The 16,211-nt window shown below is 35.7% G+C and overlaps 1 protein-coding gene across 1 annotated transcript in view; it reads right to left on the reverse strand.

Moving 5' to 3' along the window:
• Nucleotides 1-8,037: 8,037 nt before the first annotated feature.
• The window catches only part of LOC142354388 (neutral alpha-glucosidase C-like), a 67,388-nt gene continuing 59,214 nt past the window's right edge, over nt 8,038-16,211 (reverse strand). The window contains exons 16-18 of the mRNA XM_075406667.1: nt 15,679-15,767; nt 9,326-9,431; nt 8,038-9,105 (exon numbers count right to left, since the gene is read on the reverse strand). Of these exons, the coding sequence (XP_075262782.1) occupies nt 9,093-9,105; nt 9,326-9,431; nt 15,679-15,767 (208 nt within the window). The 3' untranslated portion in view covers nt 8,038-9,092. The remainder of the gene's footprint in view (nt 9,106-9,325; nt 9,432-15,678; nt 15,768-16,211) is intronic.

Genomic DNA, 16,211 nt, shown 5'->3' on the forward strand with positions numbered 1-16,211 from the left:
CTCTCAATACAGGATGGGATTACAAATTAAAAATAAGATGACAGACATGATATAATTATTCTACAACTTGAAAACCATATCTGTGTTGTTTGTCGAAATATATGTAGAGATTTGTTGTTTTTCTGAAGTATCTTCGATTAGATTACCACAAAGAAACCAGAGTGGTCGGACAAGTGATCAAAAGAAAACTGACAGATATTTTCAAATTTTATTTTGTTTTATGCGGTTAAATTCATTCGACTATGTTATTTATGTCCCCAATTCAAGGAAACAAAGTTAATTTTTCAAGAGAAATTGTTGTATACATGAGCATAATTGTCGCTACTTTCGATACTCTCAATAATTTTGTCGTAGAAACTTTATCTGAAGCTCGTTTTCACTTTTTATTCCTACTAGTACGCCAGTTTATCAAGGTTTTTTCTCCATCATAAATTATTCCGTACATATTAAGATTCAATTTATTTCTTTGTAGCATCTTCATCACTTGCGAGCGCTTTCTTGTAATTTCTTGTAATTCTTTATTTAAGACATTAATTTTAAGTTTTTACGTTTTTTGTAAACATATTTTGTTGACTGTTTTTTTGTCATCGTACTTCAATACTTCAGATATTCAATATCCTTCTGGACTGATTTGTTTCAATTTAAAACTACTAAATCCTCTCTACTTTTAATCCTTTCATATCAAAAACCAAGATATTACCTGCATATAGCACTGATGAGAATTCTGATGCATGTTTATTGTTTCTGTCTTATGTCTGTCAGTTATAATAACATCAACATTGTCAATTGCAGTTATACAGATCAAGTTCTGCCTTTCTCTCATAGGTTAGATTATATCAATACAAAAGTAATCATAGACGGATTCGATTTTGGCGGCTGCTGCGACCAAATATTGGACTCTCTGGCTGGCACAGACTCAATAATACATAGCTACGAAATCAACAAAAAAAATCGGATGAGTCTCGGCAATAACGAGGAGAAAATTGCACTTAAGCACTAATGGCCACAATTGTGGATAAAATGCAATTTTTGTTAGTTGTCTGAACATTTTTTAGAGCTAACATTACCCGGGTTAAAAAAATTGTCCTTCATGAACTAATAGGAGTGAACAAATGGCGATTCCCGATTTTTCAAATTTCGTAGTTTTCCAGTCGTCCTCTTTGCTTTTTCTCTGTTCAATCTCGTAATTGATTTACTGATCTCTGATGGATCCTGGTGCCGTTTAATAGCGGCGCTCACACAATTGAACAAACCGAACAATGGTCTTTTAACACCGAACATTTGCAGCGCAAAGGTTTTTGCCATATATTTAACCCAGTGTTGTTTTTGTACTTGACAAATAATTTGCTAAACTGCACCGATATATATATATATATATATATATATATATATATATATATATATATATATATATATATATATATATATATATATATATATATATATATGTGTGTGTGTGTGTGTGTGTGTGTGTGTGTGTGTGTGTGTGTGTAACTCAATTGGCAATGCGAAACAATTGTTAGCTTAATTCTATTATTGAACAATATTTAGTTTTGAAATTGGAAAGGTATTGCATTTCAAATTCAAACAGGTCGATCTTGTAATACAGATAAAAAATGCACGGCTTAGAAATCTTTGTTTATTATTTCGAAGCAAAGAAAAATATTTTAAATTGCTCACTGCTATTTTATGCTCATTATAACGCAATTTACCGTTTTTATGTTTCAATTTTACATACTTTTTAAAATCATTTACACACCATAATATTACATAATATTAGCGTTGATCTCTCATATTTTAGATTTTGTTACGGTAAAACTTACAGATAACGGTTTTGTTCTCATAGTTTCTACACTGAGAGAAAACTTTCACTAGTGATCCAACACAATTCTTTTTTAAAGTGTTTGTTGATCTTATGAAATTATGCTTTTTCTTGGCGATCAAAGTTACTACATTCAAAGTTCAAATTTTCGCCTTGATATTTCCTCTGTTTACCTTTTCATACAGTGCGTCAATCGATCAAGGCCTTGGCTGTACCTTAATTTTATTTAGTGTGCACAGCACCGGCAGAATCTAAAGTCGACGACATTGCTCATTGTCCATTCACTTTCCAGAACAATTAAAACCAACCCAGCCAAATTCAAGGACACAATTTATTGTCCAGCCATATTCAACATTATGCTTCTATTGTTTAGCCAAAATCGAAAACGGTTGTTTTAGTTCCAGCCAAAGTCGAGGACATCAGTTAAAGTCCAGAAAAATTTTTTTCAGATCGAAAATCTGTCGAGGACGTTTTTTTCATAATTCCAGGTCTGGACTAAGGTCGTTAGAGCTTATCAAACAAAATTGGCAATTGGAAGCCTTGATCTCACAAAAAGGTGTTCACAAGCATGTGTCTGTTAAAATATAACGTTTTCGAGCTTATGTCATACAAAATTTAGCTTTTCTAAACCTTGATTTAAATAATTTTAGCGTATCCAAGCGTTTAACATGCGCATTCTCAACGACAAAAATTGTAGATCTTAAAACATTTTAGTATGTACAATCGCAGACATTGCACAAAGTTAGCTTTTGAAAGCGTATATACTATCTTAATTTGCTGGAGTCTACTCAATATGTTTTAGTGTTTTTGTCGCAAGGCTCAATTTGGCTTTAAACTTATTTAATTATCGACATTTAAGTGTTGATCTTGCGGTAATTAAGCGTTTAATGTTTCGCAAAAATGTTATTTATCTTTAAATTTAAACAATTTAAGCTAGGGTACGCTTAAAATATCAGAAACAGAGGGTTCTCAATGTACCGATGTCTAGTACAAAAACGTAATGCAAATTTTCTCTGTTAAAATTCAAAGCTGATTTTAAACTAAAATTTACGCTTTTCAAGGGATTCAAAGAGTTCGCCGACAAGCAATATTTTTTTGTGAGACTACCTGGAGGCCGATATAGTAGAAAAGGCAAAATTCAAGAGGTCAGTGGTTTGAGTTTCACAGAAAAAGGTCTATAAGTGGAATCTAAGAAACAACATTGTTTAGAAACGCTATGTACGATTAAAGTTTGAAAATATTAAGGTTACCTAAGACAAGCAGTTTGCATTTGGTAAGCTTTCACCAGAAAATATGTAATAAAATTGCCGGGATTTTTTAACAATAAATTATTTTTAGACATACTTCACGGTTTAAAGTACTTCTAGTTCCAAAATTTTTTGTATTCAAACAATTTGATATTGTTTTAGCGCAAGGTCGCATTTATATATTTTTTTGTTTTTTAGGTCTATTGCTTTCACAGTTGTTCAACAAGGAACGAAATTGATGTACCACCCAGGCTGCGGTCCCCGACCGAAAGTCAATATGTCCGGACAGAAATGAAGGGGGGTGACGTGCGTTCAAAATTACACAGCCCGAAAACACGAACGAATGCACGATAGTTTGGACACAGGTATTTTTGAACGCACGATTGTCGGGTTACAAGCAACTTTGAATGCACGAAAGCATGGACATAATGATACTCGAGCGCACAAAAATCATTTGAATGGAAACAAGAAGACCAAAAACCGATGAGCCCATGTTTGTCTAAACACTCTTATTAGAGTCCTAACTCAAGTGAAAGCTTTCTACCAAGAAAACCTCAGCTCACTTGAGTTTGAAAGTTAAAAAACGTCGAACGCAGGAGCAGTCCCATCCAACAGTTTGCTTTATATTGGACAATTTCACGCCTAGAATTATAGATCATTGCTGAAGTTGCAAAATGAAATCAATTTTTAATTACTGGGTGGCTGGCACCCACTTCAACTAATACTTTCGTCGACCAACTTTTTATAATATAAAATGCAACAACTGAATGAGAACTTCATCTCAATCATCACCCTAAGACATTTATACTTCAAATGAGTACATTATAAAAACGTTGTTTACAACTTATATAATTAAAACTGGCGATAGGTCTGAACATAAACGCGCAAAAGTTAGACATACAAACTTTCGAGCGCATGAAGAATGCACAAAAATTTCTGACCGCACAAAAGTCTGGACATAGGTGTGTTTGAACGCAGGAAGAACGCACAAGTTTTATTGAAAGCACGAAAGTCTGGACATAGGTACGTTCCGTCCCACAGCAGATGAGAGGCATGGCCATGGACAGTGGTCCGACACCCACTAGATGTCCAAAAATTGATTTATTTTTGCTTCTTTGTTACATCGGAGTACATTATGCACTATAACACTATGCGCAGTGTTGATTGTAATGGTTAACAATGTATTATTCTGATACATTAAAAGCTATTACACAACTTTCGGCTTGCTTTAATGTCGGCTTAATTCTACTTCGGCTTACTTTGCGTTCACCTTAAGTATATTAACCTAAGCGGTAAGCATTCGAAGCTTCCACCTGAAAATATTTAACAAAATTGCCGGCAGTTTTTAATTATAAATAATTTCTAGACATAACCCTCAAAATAATTCTAGTTCCAAAACTTTTTGTATCCAATAAATTTAAAATAGTTTTAACGATAAGGGCTCACTTTTTTGTTTTTTAAGGTCAATTGCCTTCACAGTTGTTCAACAAGGAGCTAAATTGGTGGACCATATATTCAAAACTCGTACCATTAACAATCGTTTGACGTGCGGAATGCTATGTGCCCGAACTGCAGAATGTCTTACAATTTCTGCTATGGAAGAATCTGCCAATTGAACGAAAATGGAGCAAGAGTTTCTGAAGATCCACTTGTTCACTATTCTAATTGCGTCTAACGAATTCGCTTAGAAGATACTCCAGATTGTTTTGATGGGAATTCATCCAAAAAATGGGGCAAAAATTGTGATTTAGAGATCAAAGTCGGCAATCTTAGGGTATCTGGTTGCAAGAACCAAATGAACGAAAACCATGTGAACAAAAAGCACAAGACATGCAAATAGACATTCAAACTGACTGCTGCAAGTCTTAATTTTGAACTTCTAGTCAGTACCATAAAGTTGCAACGTTATCGGTTGTTTCAAAGTTCAAAGGTCAAATTCAGAACATCTAGCTATGAGCATTGTGATGTTCATTTGCATGTCAGGGGTTTTCGAACGTTCGCTTGCATTGCAACTTCATGAGACCTACATATCAGCCGTTAAAGCGATAGTTTGAATTTTGCGGGAATAACCACTAAAAAACATAAACCACCGACTGTTGTGTATTACCGAAAGAATTGCAAAGCTCGCCCCCCTAGCGTCGTCATTTTTCTTTAAGGGTTAACCTGGAAGACTGCGGTTCTCCATATAGTTCTTTCGCGTAATCTTTACCGAAATAGTTTGAAACTGATGCTGACCGAGATGTTGACTCCTAAAGCCACCAAGAGTACAGCTTGCTCGCATGTTGGCCGAGATGTTGACTCCTAAAGCCACCAAGAGTACAACTTGGTGTTTGCGTCCAGCAAGTTTCAGGAAACGGGTCTAAAAAAACATTAGGTCCCATTTTTGAAAAGTCTGAATTTTGAGAAATTCAGTTAAATTTCTAGCCAAAATCTAGGATCTAAAAGTTCAGAAAACTTCCTCTGTCCTTAAAAATGAAATCAATACTATTACCGTAAACAATTTTAAAATATTTTAAACAAAATTGACAAAAATTAGGTCACAAATACGGAAAGGTGAATGAAAATCGCCTACTATTCAAAAATTTAAATCTGATTAACTCCCTGCAAAAAGAAATTTGAACAAATTTCCATAATCTACACTGTGCGGGCTTTCTAATGATACCAATCAACTCTCTACAATGATTGTATCGATCGGCCAAAACTGACGGAACAAAAAACCCTTTGAGTATATAGTTTCTCCCCCCACTAAGTGAGATAAAAAATTGTCTGCTCTCCAAGGTATCAAAAACTATTTACAGCTACTAATTAAAAGACACTGAGTACGTACTGAGAGAATAATATTCAATCCCAGAAATCCGTATAAATTGAGAAACTCGGACAAGAGCAAAACAACTCCTCAATTTAAAAATTTGTTGATATCTTTATGATCATTAAAACTGTTTGCTCATAACCTACATAAAATTTAAACTTCAAAACATTTTTGAAATGTAGCCCACAGATTGTCGAAATAGCTCGGAAACGGACTTGTGGGGCAAATAATACAGATTGAAACAGATAGAAGTTATCGACGCCGATAACAGTTTGTAAAAAAAAGCTTATAGCGATGAATTAATATGGCTAGTTCAAATTAATTCATTGCAAAGTTTTTTTTTTTGAACCATAATTACACACATGGCCATATTTGACCTTATATCAATTCCGATTAAAGTCAAATTTTGAAGAAAAAACGTCAATCACACAAATGAAAACTGATGGATCAAGTGAGAAAATGATGTCGAGTGCCCAAAAGCCGTTAGTGAGAGGAAAAAACAATCCAAAATTTGACCTTCAGTTTTGATATATTTTATGCTTTGAAAAACGCTTTTAAAAAAGGTAAAACGGAAAAGCATCAGATGACAAAATAAAAACCTTGCCGTAGAATATCGAAAAAACAACTCAAAGAGTTGTGCAATTTAATCACTAACATAACCTGAAATAAATCAGAAATATCAAAGAAATAAAAACTAATGGCCTATTAAAACTATATACGGTGTTAAAAAAATTAACAGAAGAAACATTTTTGGTTTGAGGGTCTGAATAGATGCGCGGGAGGGAGTTTGATGGACAGTGGGTTAGTGGGGGGATCGGTTCATAGGGTACGCGTTGTTCTGTTTGGGGGTTGGGGTAAAATATCTAAGGGGAAGGACTGTTATGCAAAGAAAACGTTTCAAAAAACCTCTCGACTTCAATATTACCTTGTCATGGACAAACTTGCTTCCGCTTAAAAATCCTTTTGTATGCCAATACTCTTCTTCCCGTAAAAAAGTAGAAGCAGCCGAATATAACTATCTTCAGCTTACATGTATAATAATTGTGGCCATAAAGCCGGTATAACATATGAGGACATTAATGTAAAACTTGTATTTGAACTGAAAAATCCTTAAATTAAAACAAACCCCACTAAAGTAGAGCGAATTGCATTCAAACAACTGCTGAGCAATTACCTTCGTTAGTAATTAGCTGCAGATCAGGAGGCTAGATTTAACTCAATCAAGAAATGGGGTGCGCATAGGTTTAGGGGTGCTATGAGTGTGAAGAGGCGAGGCGGTAGGGGGACGCAGGAAGTGCAGGGTTGAACCCCCCTTCAGACCTTGAATATGTCTCAAACAATTTTGGTGAATCGGATACTTAGAGACAAGTGAGCCGTAAAGCTGTAAAAGAAATGCCTTCCGGGAGAGACGAAAAACCTGACCGAACGTTAGACCGACAAATCACCTTAAAAGGACCAGCAGTCCTAATCTACTTATATAAACTTCTGATCATAAACATACCCGGCAGATTGCCGGAAAATAGCCACCGTTGATTCCCATGACCACAATTGGGATTGAAAGAAGCAAAAATAATAAAAACAATTTTTGCAGGAGAAATTTTAAAGTGCGAACTATTTTATGTCATTTTGTAGATGAAAAAACTCCTGTTGCTTAATGAGACGATACAGGAGAAGGTATCAAAGCTTTCAAAGCAAGGATTTCTGCCTTTCCGTCTATTTCATAGCTACGAACTTTCTCCGACTTGATACCGCTATATCCAGTTTTTGAGTCTTCCACAAAAACTCGAGTAATGATATGAAACTTTTACTTGAGAGCAAGTGAAAATAGCACATGACATAACCAGCTAACGTCGGAGTAATTGCTCTCAAATGACTAGCGGAAGGTTTGCTTCGACAGTAGCTAGCTAGAGTTTACGGAGGCTCACTTCAGCTTAATTGAACAGGCGCGTGGTAAGCGGTGGGGGCACGGAATTATGGGGTCGAGCGCGCTGGGCTACGAGTGGAACGGTGAGCAGACCTTGGGGATTGCGGGGGATGTGCGCTGATCGGTGAAAAGGACCACAGGACTAATATAATTGCCACAAACTCGAGAGCAATTAATCATTACTCGCAATTTCTTGAAAAAATCTTTACGATTCTAATATTCTTCAGAAAACAAGTGTATTAAAAGCTTTAAATTGAAAACCCTAAACATAAGTAGGACGACGGTTAACTTTTCGTTTGCTCAATTTGACTGCTTTTTACCGAAACGTAGATGATAAAAATTACACTTTACAATAGATCGATGAGTGTCTCAAACACAGAAAAAAATAACGTCGACATCGGCAACGACAAAATTAAATATACACATCATTTATTTACTTTCTGTAATATAAATATATTTTAAAATCACAAAAAAGGTCACTAAATTTAAACTCAACACTTAAAAGTAGGTAGCACAAACCAACAATATAGTTCAGCACTATACGTGTGTATATTCGGGGAAAATTTCAACGAATATTAAGAAAGATTACCTTCAAATTACTTGTACAGATACAATACCCGGGTAATTACTGCAGTTTCATCGTGATCACGAACGCGGGTTAAACATCAAATTGATGAACCACGAACCAACAAAGCTCTCGAAAGGTTTCGGGGTACAAGATTGAGTTCATAAGGACAGCATCAACACAATAATGTAGTCACAAACATAGTCGAATAACGTCAAGGAAATTGCTCCAAAACGAATAACCCTAATCATTTTGAAGTTCATAGTAATTCAGTCCAAACCTACTAAACCCAAAAACAAAAAAAATAATCAAAGAAAGTAAAGTAATTCAATCTGTGACTTTTAGATAAGTGTGCGAGAGCTTAAGAGTAAAAATACCCTTATTGAGTTAAAACTGATCAATCAAAAAACAGCATTGATGTTGTACTGATTTCACATTTCATCCATAGAAAAAAAAACAAAAATAAAACACTCGTGGTACATATTTCTCAAGTACAGTATAGTATACGCAGAAAATTTTCAGTTATAATTCAAATATTTAAATTGATAGGCTTTCAATAATCAGATTATTCTGTCACTATGATCCTAATTTCCAGAAGCCGAATTTTTGCAGGAATGGTTGAAGCAAGTGTGAATGAAGGGTCGAATTTCGTGTTGGAGCAATTGAACGTACCAACAATTCAAGTACTGTTGTTATAATAAATTCTGATAACAGTCAGGTGCTACTCAATCACATTTCCTAAAAACACAGATGTTTATATACAGTGGACATCTTGATTAGGTCCAGTACACAATGGTTATTTTTGCCCAAACTTTGCCAGATTTGGTTTAAGTTACTAAGGGGACGTCACAGTTCAAGATCTGTTCAACTTGATATTGAAAGATCTGATTTGTTCGAAAGATTATTTGATATAAGAGTCAGTATGTATGAATGTGTGGTTGGTATTCGTGATTAATACACTAGTTTGATGGTGAAGTCGTCGGCGATGTTGACATCTGGTTTGCGAATCGTGGCTGATTTGGAGGGAGCATCGTAGAGCACCACTAATGATCGGGAATCTTTGCCTAGAATTGCAAAAATATATATCAATCTTTGCAAAAGTTCCTCCTCTCAACCGTTCTATCTTTCCTACTAAACATATAACGCAATAACTTCTGAAAGAAAACATTTCATTACTTAGATCTCCAATAGATACAAAAACAACCTACATTCGTCGGACGAATTGCTCTCAAACGACGGCAAAGGTTGCCGTTAGTAGTCGTTCAACAAGTGAAATCGCAAGGATGTTCTAGAAAAAAACGTTTAAGCGAACATTTTGCATAAAAAAGACACACACCTTTACACTAATTGCTTCAAACTTCGTTTGAGAGCAAGTAAACGGTAGGGGCAAAAAAAGAGCAGTGTTGAAACCACCTAAAATTGTCCATTACAACGTAAATTTACGCTTACCAAATCCATTGTTGGAAGGGGGGTGGAGTGAAAGAAGGGGTTAATTTATGTCTTAACAGTTTCGGCGAATCGCATACTTAGATAATAGTAAAGGCTCTCAGAGAATTAACACAGAGATTAAATTCCCCCGGGGTTTAACCTGTTTCTCCATATGGAAAGTCATCGGTGGTCAGAACAACAAACGGTCAGAAAAATGGCAGCAAAACAATTGCATTAACACAGCAGGAGTAATATAATCGCTAAAAACTTCGTTTTGAGAGCAATTAGTAAACTAAGTTTAAGAAACTGCTCAAAAAGAAAATAGATCTGTTAATTACTAAATCTCGTGGTGAAAACTTCAAAGAAACCGAGCGGAAAAATTCAGAAAAACAGAGTCGTAAGTTCTACTCCTTGATATATGCGTATGTTCATTAGGCGGCAGTTAACCTACTGCATACTGGTTAGGTTGTAATACAACCGAATTAAATTACCATGCGGAACCGGCACTATGCGGAACCGAAAAAAGTTTATGCGGAACCACCATTTTTGTTGAGTTAATTTTGGCCAATCAATTAACCCGGAAAAGCTTCGAAAAAACTCAGATTTCTTTGCGAAAAATTGAGACCTGAGTAGTTAAGTTCGCGTTTTTAATATTGCTTTTTACGCCATCATACTAATCTAACGCGAATAACTTTTTATTTTCTTGAGATGCCAGACCCTTTTCAAAATCTTTTGTCTCCGTAATTGCTAATGGCTATTCAGAATGGTTCTGTAAAAAATTAAATTCTAAAGATAAATGAAAAAGTCAAAAACTACAGGAAAGCAAAAAAGATAGGAAAAATTCAAGTAAAACCATATAAATTCTTAGGATGATATTCAATTCTGCTTTTCAAAGGTAAATAATAACTTTCATTTTAACACTTTTTACCTAGAAATTGGTATCAATACCACTACGCATTAGAGATGATAAATCAGACTTAAAAGAACAAAGCTCAAGTAACGGGCATTTCAAATTGGGCATCATCCTTTATTTGATTTCGTTTTTCGATACTGATTCTGTGGTGACTGAGGGGATCAAAATTTTAAGACAACGAAACTTACCAACCTGAAATTTCCTCTTCAAAACAGTTTCACTGAATCTCTTACTCAGAGAATAATAGGGCGTTTGAGTGCAATTAAACATAGGACAGGTCCTGAATTACAATCCAAACAATTGAATTAACAAAGGTTCTAACATCAAGAATTTACCAGTAGCTTTTAAATTGAGAGTCAGCAAAGCATGCGACTTTAAATGAGCAACAAAAAACAAAAATAAACACAAAACTAACTCTAAAAATTTTGAACACATGTTTAAATTCTTATTTTTCCAACAAATAGTGTCGTAAAGACATTAAAACATAACCGACTAACGTCGGGCAGATTGCTCTCAAACGACTGGCGAGCAGTTGGCTTCGTCAGTAGCTAGCCAGGGTTTAGTGAGACCAGCTTTAGCTTGTTCGACTATGCATCTTTTAGTTTTCTAGCCTTGTTAGTAAATATATCAAAAAAAGCTGATAATTTAAAAATTTGAAAATTTAAAAGAAGAGCTTCAGATTTCGCAGTGAAAATATCCAAAACTATTTGCTTGTCACTGGAGCTATGCCAAGTAACCCATCTGCAAGACTTGAAAAGCTTCGTTGGCAAGTAATGATCGTTAAACTCAGAAAAAGACACAAATATTCTAAAATTTTGAAAACAATCGCAAATTTTAAAAAAAATCTTGCTTAAATTCAGGATCATCAAAACCATTTCATTGTCTCAAGAGATGATCCAGTAGCCCTAATTCACGCTTTAAAAAGTTTCACTGGTTCTTGAAGATCCATAAATTTGAAACAACAAAATTCAAAATTTGGAAAAAAAATAAACTTTATCAAAAATTGCTAAAGCTGGAGTCATTAAAACATTGATAACCATTCCATTAGCTCTAGAAACTATGCCACCGCTTATCATCAAGCCTTGGAGGAGGTCCCTAGGACCCTGGTGCCCAAAAAATGATAAAAAAAATTCAATAAGATTCAAAAAAACTTGAAAAAAATTGCAAATATTTTTAAAAAATTGCTGATATTAAATTCTTGAAAAACATCCATTACATCTAGAAGCTATGCAGTAGCCTACATTCAAACCCTAGAGGATATTCCTAGGCTCTTGAGGCCAGAGAAACTTTGAGAAATTTTCTGACCCCTGCGTCTGAAGAGACGTGAATAATGGAAAATGAAAGTTAAAAAATTGAAAAAATTTGCAATTTTGTGAAAAAAATGCTAAAATTCGTGATGTTAAAATGTTGAACCCATTCCATTACAACTCGAAACTATGCAGTAACCTATTATAAAATCCTAGAGGAGGTTCCTTGACACCTAGGGCTGAAAGAACTTAAAAAACTAAAAAAAAGTTTCAAAAAGCTTGAAAAAAATTGTGGAAATTAGTATAAAATTGCGTGTTTTTAGCGATCGGTTGATCGAACGTAGCCGAGGGTGGGGGTAGGGGGTTGGGGGGCTAATGAGGAACAAGAGGGTGGTAAACAGTGGGGTGAGGGGGGCAAAAGTGTGGGGTGTGGGGCAATAGTGGGGGATCAACAGTGTTGGAGTCTTCCATCTCTAAGAACGCCCTTCACACAATAAGTATAGGTCTTCACGCCAAAACAGTTTGAGCAGAAATGGAGCCGAAAAGCTCAACGAGCACTTAATGCCCGCTGGGCTCTACCGGTTCATCCTGTTTTTGAGGACGAAAAGTCAAAAGCGTCAGACAAAAATCGGTCAAGCGAAAAATTGCATAAAAAGACCGACAGGACAAATATAATTGCTACAAAGTTCATTTGAGAGTAATTAATAACTATTGACACTACATATCCCTATAACGCGTACACCATGCAACAATCGTTATAAAGTCAACGAGGGACAGTAAAAAGGCGCAAAAAAGAAACTTGTCAAAAATAGAATCTTTTGAAAATTAGTGGCCTCTAATTACAAAAACCCACAACTAAACAACAATATTATTAACCACAGCATAGCATACAAGTGTATAGCTAAAAACATCTTTTTAACTTCCATTAGTGAAAAAAGGGACAAAAATAACGTCAAATAAAAGCAAGATTCAAAAACTTAAAAAATATCTCAAACTTGGTATTTGATAAGATAACAAAAGCCACGACAATACAGGTAAAACTCAAAAGTTCGCAATTATTTTTGAAAACTAGTACCGAAGTGATAACAGCTACTAGCTAAAACCTCAGGTTCCATTAATCAGGTTCATTAATGATGCATTAGCAAACCATGAGGCCTGCCCTTCATCCGACTTATTGAAAACATAACAATGAACGAAAAGTAAATTTCAAAAATTCCCAAATATTTTTTGAAATTTTTTGAAATATTTTTTGAGTGTAAAAATCTAAGAAACACTTAGCTATAGTCAGCTGAGGCTTAGGGATGTTAGCATTATGGTGGGGGGTGAGCGGAGTGGGGGGTAAAGTTATAGGGGTCAGGGTTGTGACGGTAATGAGGGCTGATGAGTGCGGGGTTACTGAGGGGAAAAGGGCTAAATAAGGCTGGGTCAAACTGTGTCAATACACATACTTAGAGACTACTAAAGCGTAAGGCTCTTAGAGAGATGCTTAGCCTCTTAATGCCCTCAGGGCGCTACCTGTTTATCCCGTTTTTGAGGCGGAAAGTCAGAAGGGTCAGACGAAGGAAATCGGTCAAGCAAAAAATCGCATTGAAGAAGACTTCAGGACTAATATAATTGCTACAACTTCAAACTTTGTTTGAGAGCAATTAATCAGAAAGACAAGCAAGTTAATTTCGTTCAGAAGCGCTTGTCATTTAGTTATAGGTCACAGAAACTACGTTGCATATTGTATAGGCCAGATTGTTATGATGAGAATTAGCAGAGACAATGGCTTAAGTTTACCGTTTTCAGTGAAAACTTCCAGAACTGATTTTCTGCAATGTTGTAATTTGAATGCATAATAGACGAAAAAGAAAGAAAAGTAATGGGATAACTTGGAAGTTTTTGACCAAATGAGGAGTGAGATTTTCAGTTTCCGTTATCATCGTTTAAACATAAACCGACTAAATGTCGGAACAATTGCTCTCGAACGACAGGCGGGTGGAAACACATTTCACCCCACCGGGCTTCCAACCATTGACCTCCCGGTTGATAACCTTATGCACTGCCGACTGTGCTATCAGTCCCTTCTTTTTGCTCTGCTGCTACCGAGTTTATATTAGCAACAAGCTTTACTTCGGAGTGAGAGCAAGAGATCACTCAAAAATGAAGAACAAAAGCGTGAAAAAGTCACTTGAGAAGTCAAAGAATGTTCTAGAAGATAAGCGCAAAATGTTCAAGCGACAAACTTGCATAAAAAAGACGAACACGTTTACAATAATTGCTATGAACTTCGTTCAAGAGCAATTAACAACTTTCAAATTTTCAAGAATAGACTGGTCCATTAAATTTTAATTGAACTGCAATGCATTCATCAGATCAAATAAAATACACAACGACTAAGGTAAATCGAATTGCTCTCAAACAACTAGCTCCGTGGATCTGCAGTCACAAAAACAGTTAAAAAAAAAACAAACCAAAAAATGCTGAGATAAATTTTGATTAGATAAATTTTGATTGGCATAACTTATTGCTTCTTCTATTAGCTGCTCTCAAAAAACCTTCAACTAGAGTGACATACACATTTGATTTTATCTCCTCGAATTGAAATAAAGAAAAGCCATTATGATGAGGAAATTCATTTTTAAGAGTGAGGTAAACCACATGTAACTAAAAACTAAATCACGTGAACGAACAGAAAAAGCTCCACTTAGAATTTTAAAATGACGTCACGCACGCATTTTAGTCAAAATTGCATAACATACCCGGCAGATTGCCGGAAAATAGCCGCCGTTGATTCCAATAAGCATGATTGGGATTGAAAGAATAGAAGATATTGAGAAAAAAGATTTTTGTACAAAAACATTTTTTAAGTCCGATTTATTTTGATGGCATTTCGTAGTTGAACATAACGTACTTCTGTTTCTTAGAGAGAGGCTACAGGGGCTACTATCAATACCAATAAGCATTAGAGATGGTAACTAAGACTTATAGGAACGACGTTCAAATAGCGGGCATCTAAAATTGGGCTTTATAGGTTTATCCCGTTTCTACTTCTGACTTCAATTTTTTATACTGACTCTGCTCATTTTGAATTGCTTTGCTGAGCAACTGATGTTCAAAATCACTTTTAGCAGAATGAGAGAAGAGAGAAACTAGCCTAGAGAAGTCAAAAAGATATCACGCAAAATGTTGAAAAAGCGGCAAAATGAGGTAAAGCGAAACATTTTTTTATTCGACGAAGTAAAAAAAAAAAATAGGAGCGCTATAATAGCCGGCTGAGAAGATGAGGGCGGCTATTAAAAACGTAACCCACTAACGTCGGGCGAACTGCTCAATCTCTAAGAACCGCCCTTCGCACCAGAAGTATAAGTCTCCAAAACAGATTCTGTTAATTGCATACTTGACGACTAGTGAGCTGAAAGGCTCTAAGAGCACTTAAAGCCCGCTGGACGCCACCTGTTTATCCCGTTTTTGAGGACGAAAAGTCAAATGCGTCAGACAAAAAATTGGTCAAGCGAAAAATCGCACAAAAAAGACCGACAGGACTAATATAATTGCAACAAACTTCGTTTGAGAGCAACTAATAAATGACCAAAACGCATATTCGAAGCGGCCGCAATAAAAATCTTGAAATAAGTAAAACCAAGAGAAGGCCGTTAAGAGTCCCAGATATCGCTTTGCAGCTATTAAACAGTAATTGACTACGCCAAAGTAGTAATGATGTCGCGATAAGTTACTGACCTGAGGTGAGAATAGCCTCTTTGGGTTGTTTGGCCACATTCAGCACAATCACTCTCTCAACCTTCACACGAGAGACGAAATTCTGAGACCTGAAGCATCAAAAAACTATAGCCTTCTATTCTTCTAATTACATAACCAGACATCACTTGATGTGTAAAGTTTAGTCAACAACTCTCATTGCGATAACAACAGATAGGTAAATTATCGACTAAGGAAATTGCCGACAACCGTTGAACACTAAAAAAATCTCAGACAGTGGCCGATCACTCCAATTACGATCAGAGAACATCGCTTTTCTCGCTAAAAATCTCAGACAGTGGCCGATCACTCCAATTACGATCAGAGAACATCGCTTTTCTCGCCACTGCTGTTACAGGAATAGTGGTTTGAAACACGCACGTGAAAGTTCTGAACTACCAGATTTCTACAATGCTAGATTTTCCTATATACAACGGCAGATTTCATACTAGCAAGTTCGTGTTTCAATCATGGTCACGTGACTCAGCTAAAGTCACTTCGAAATTCTGACACAT

Source organism: Convolutriloba macropyga, chromosome 15, assembly GCF_964194025.1.
Source record: "Convolutriloba macropyga chromosome 15, txConMacr16.3, whole genome shotgun sequence".
NCBI lineage: Eukaryota > Metazoa > Xenacoelomorpha > Acoela > Convolutidae > Convolutriloba > Convolutriloba macropyga.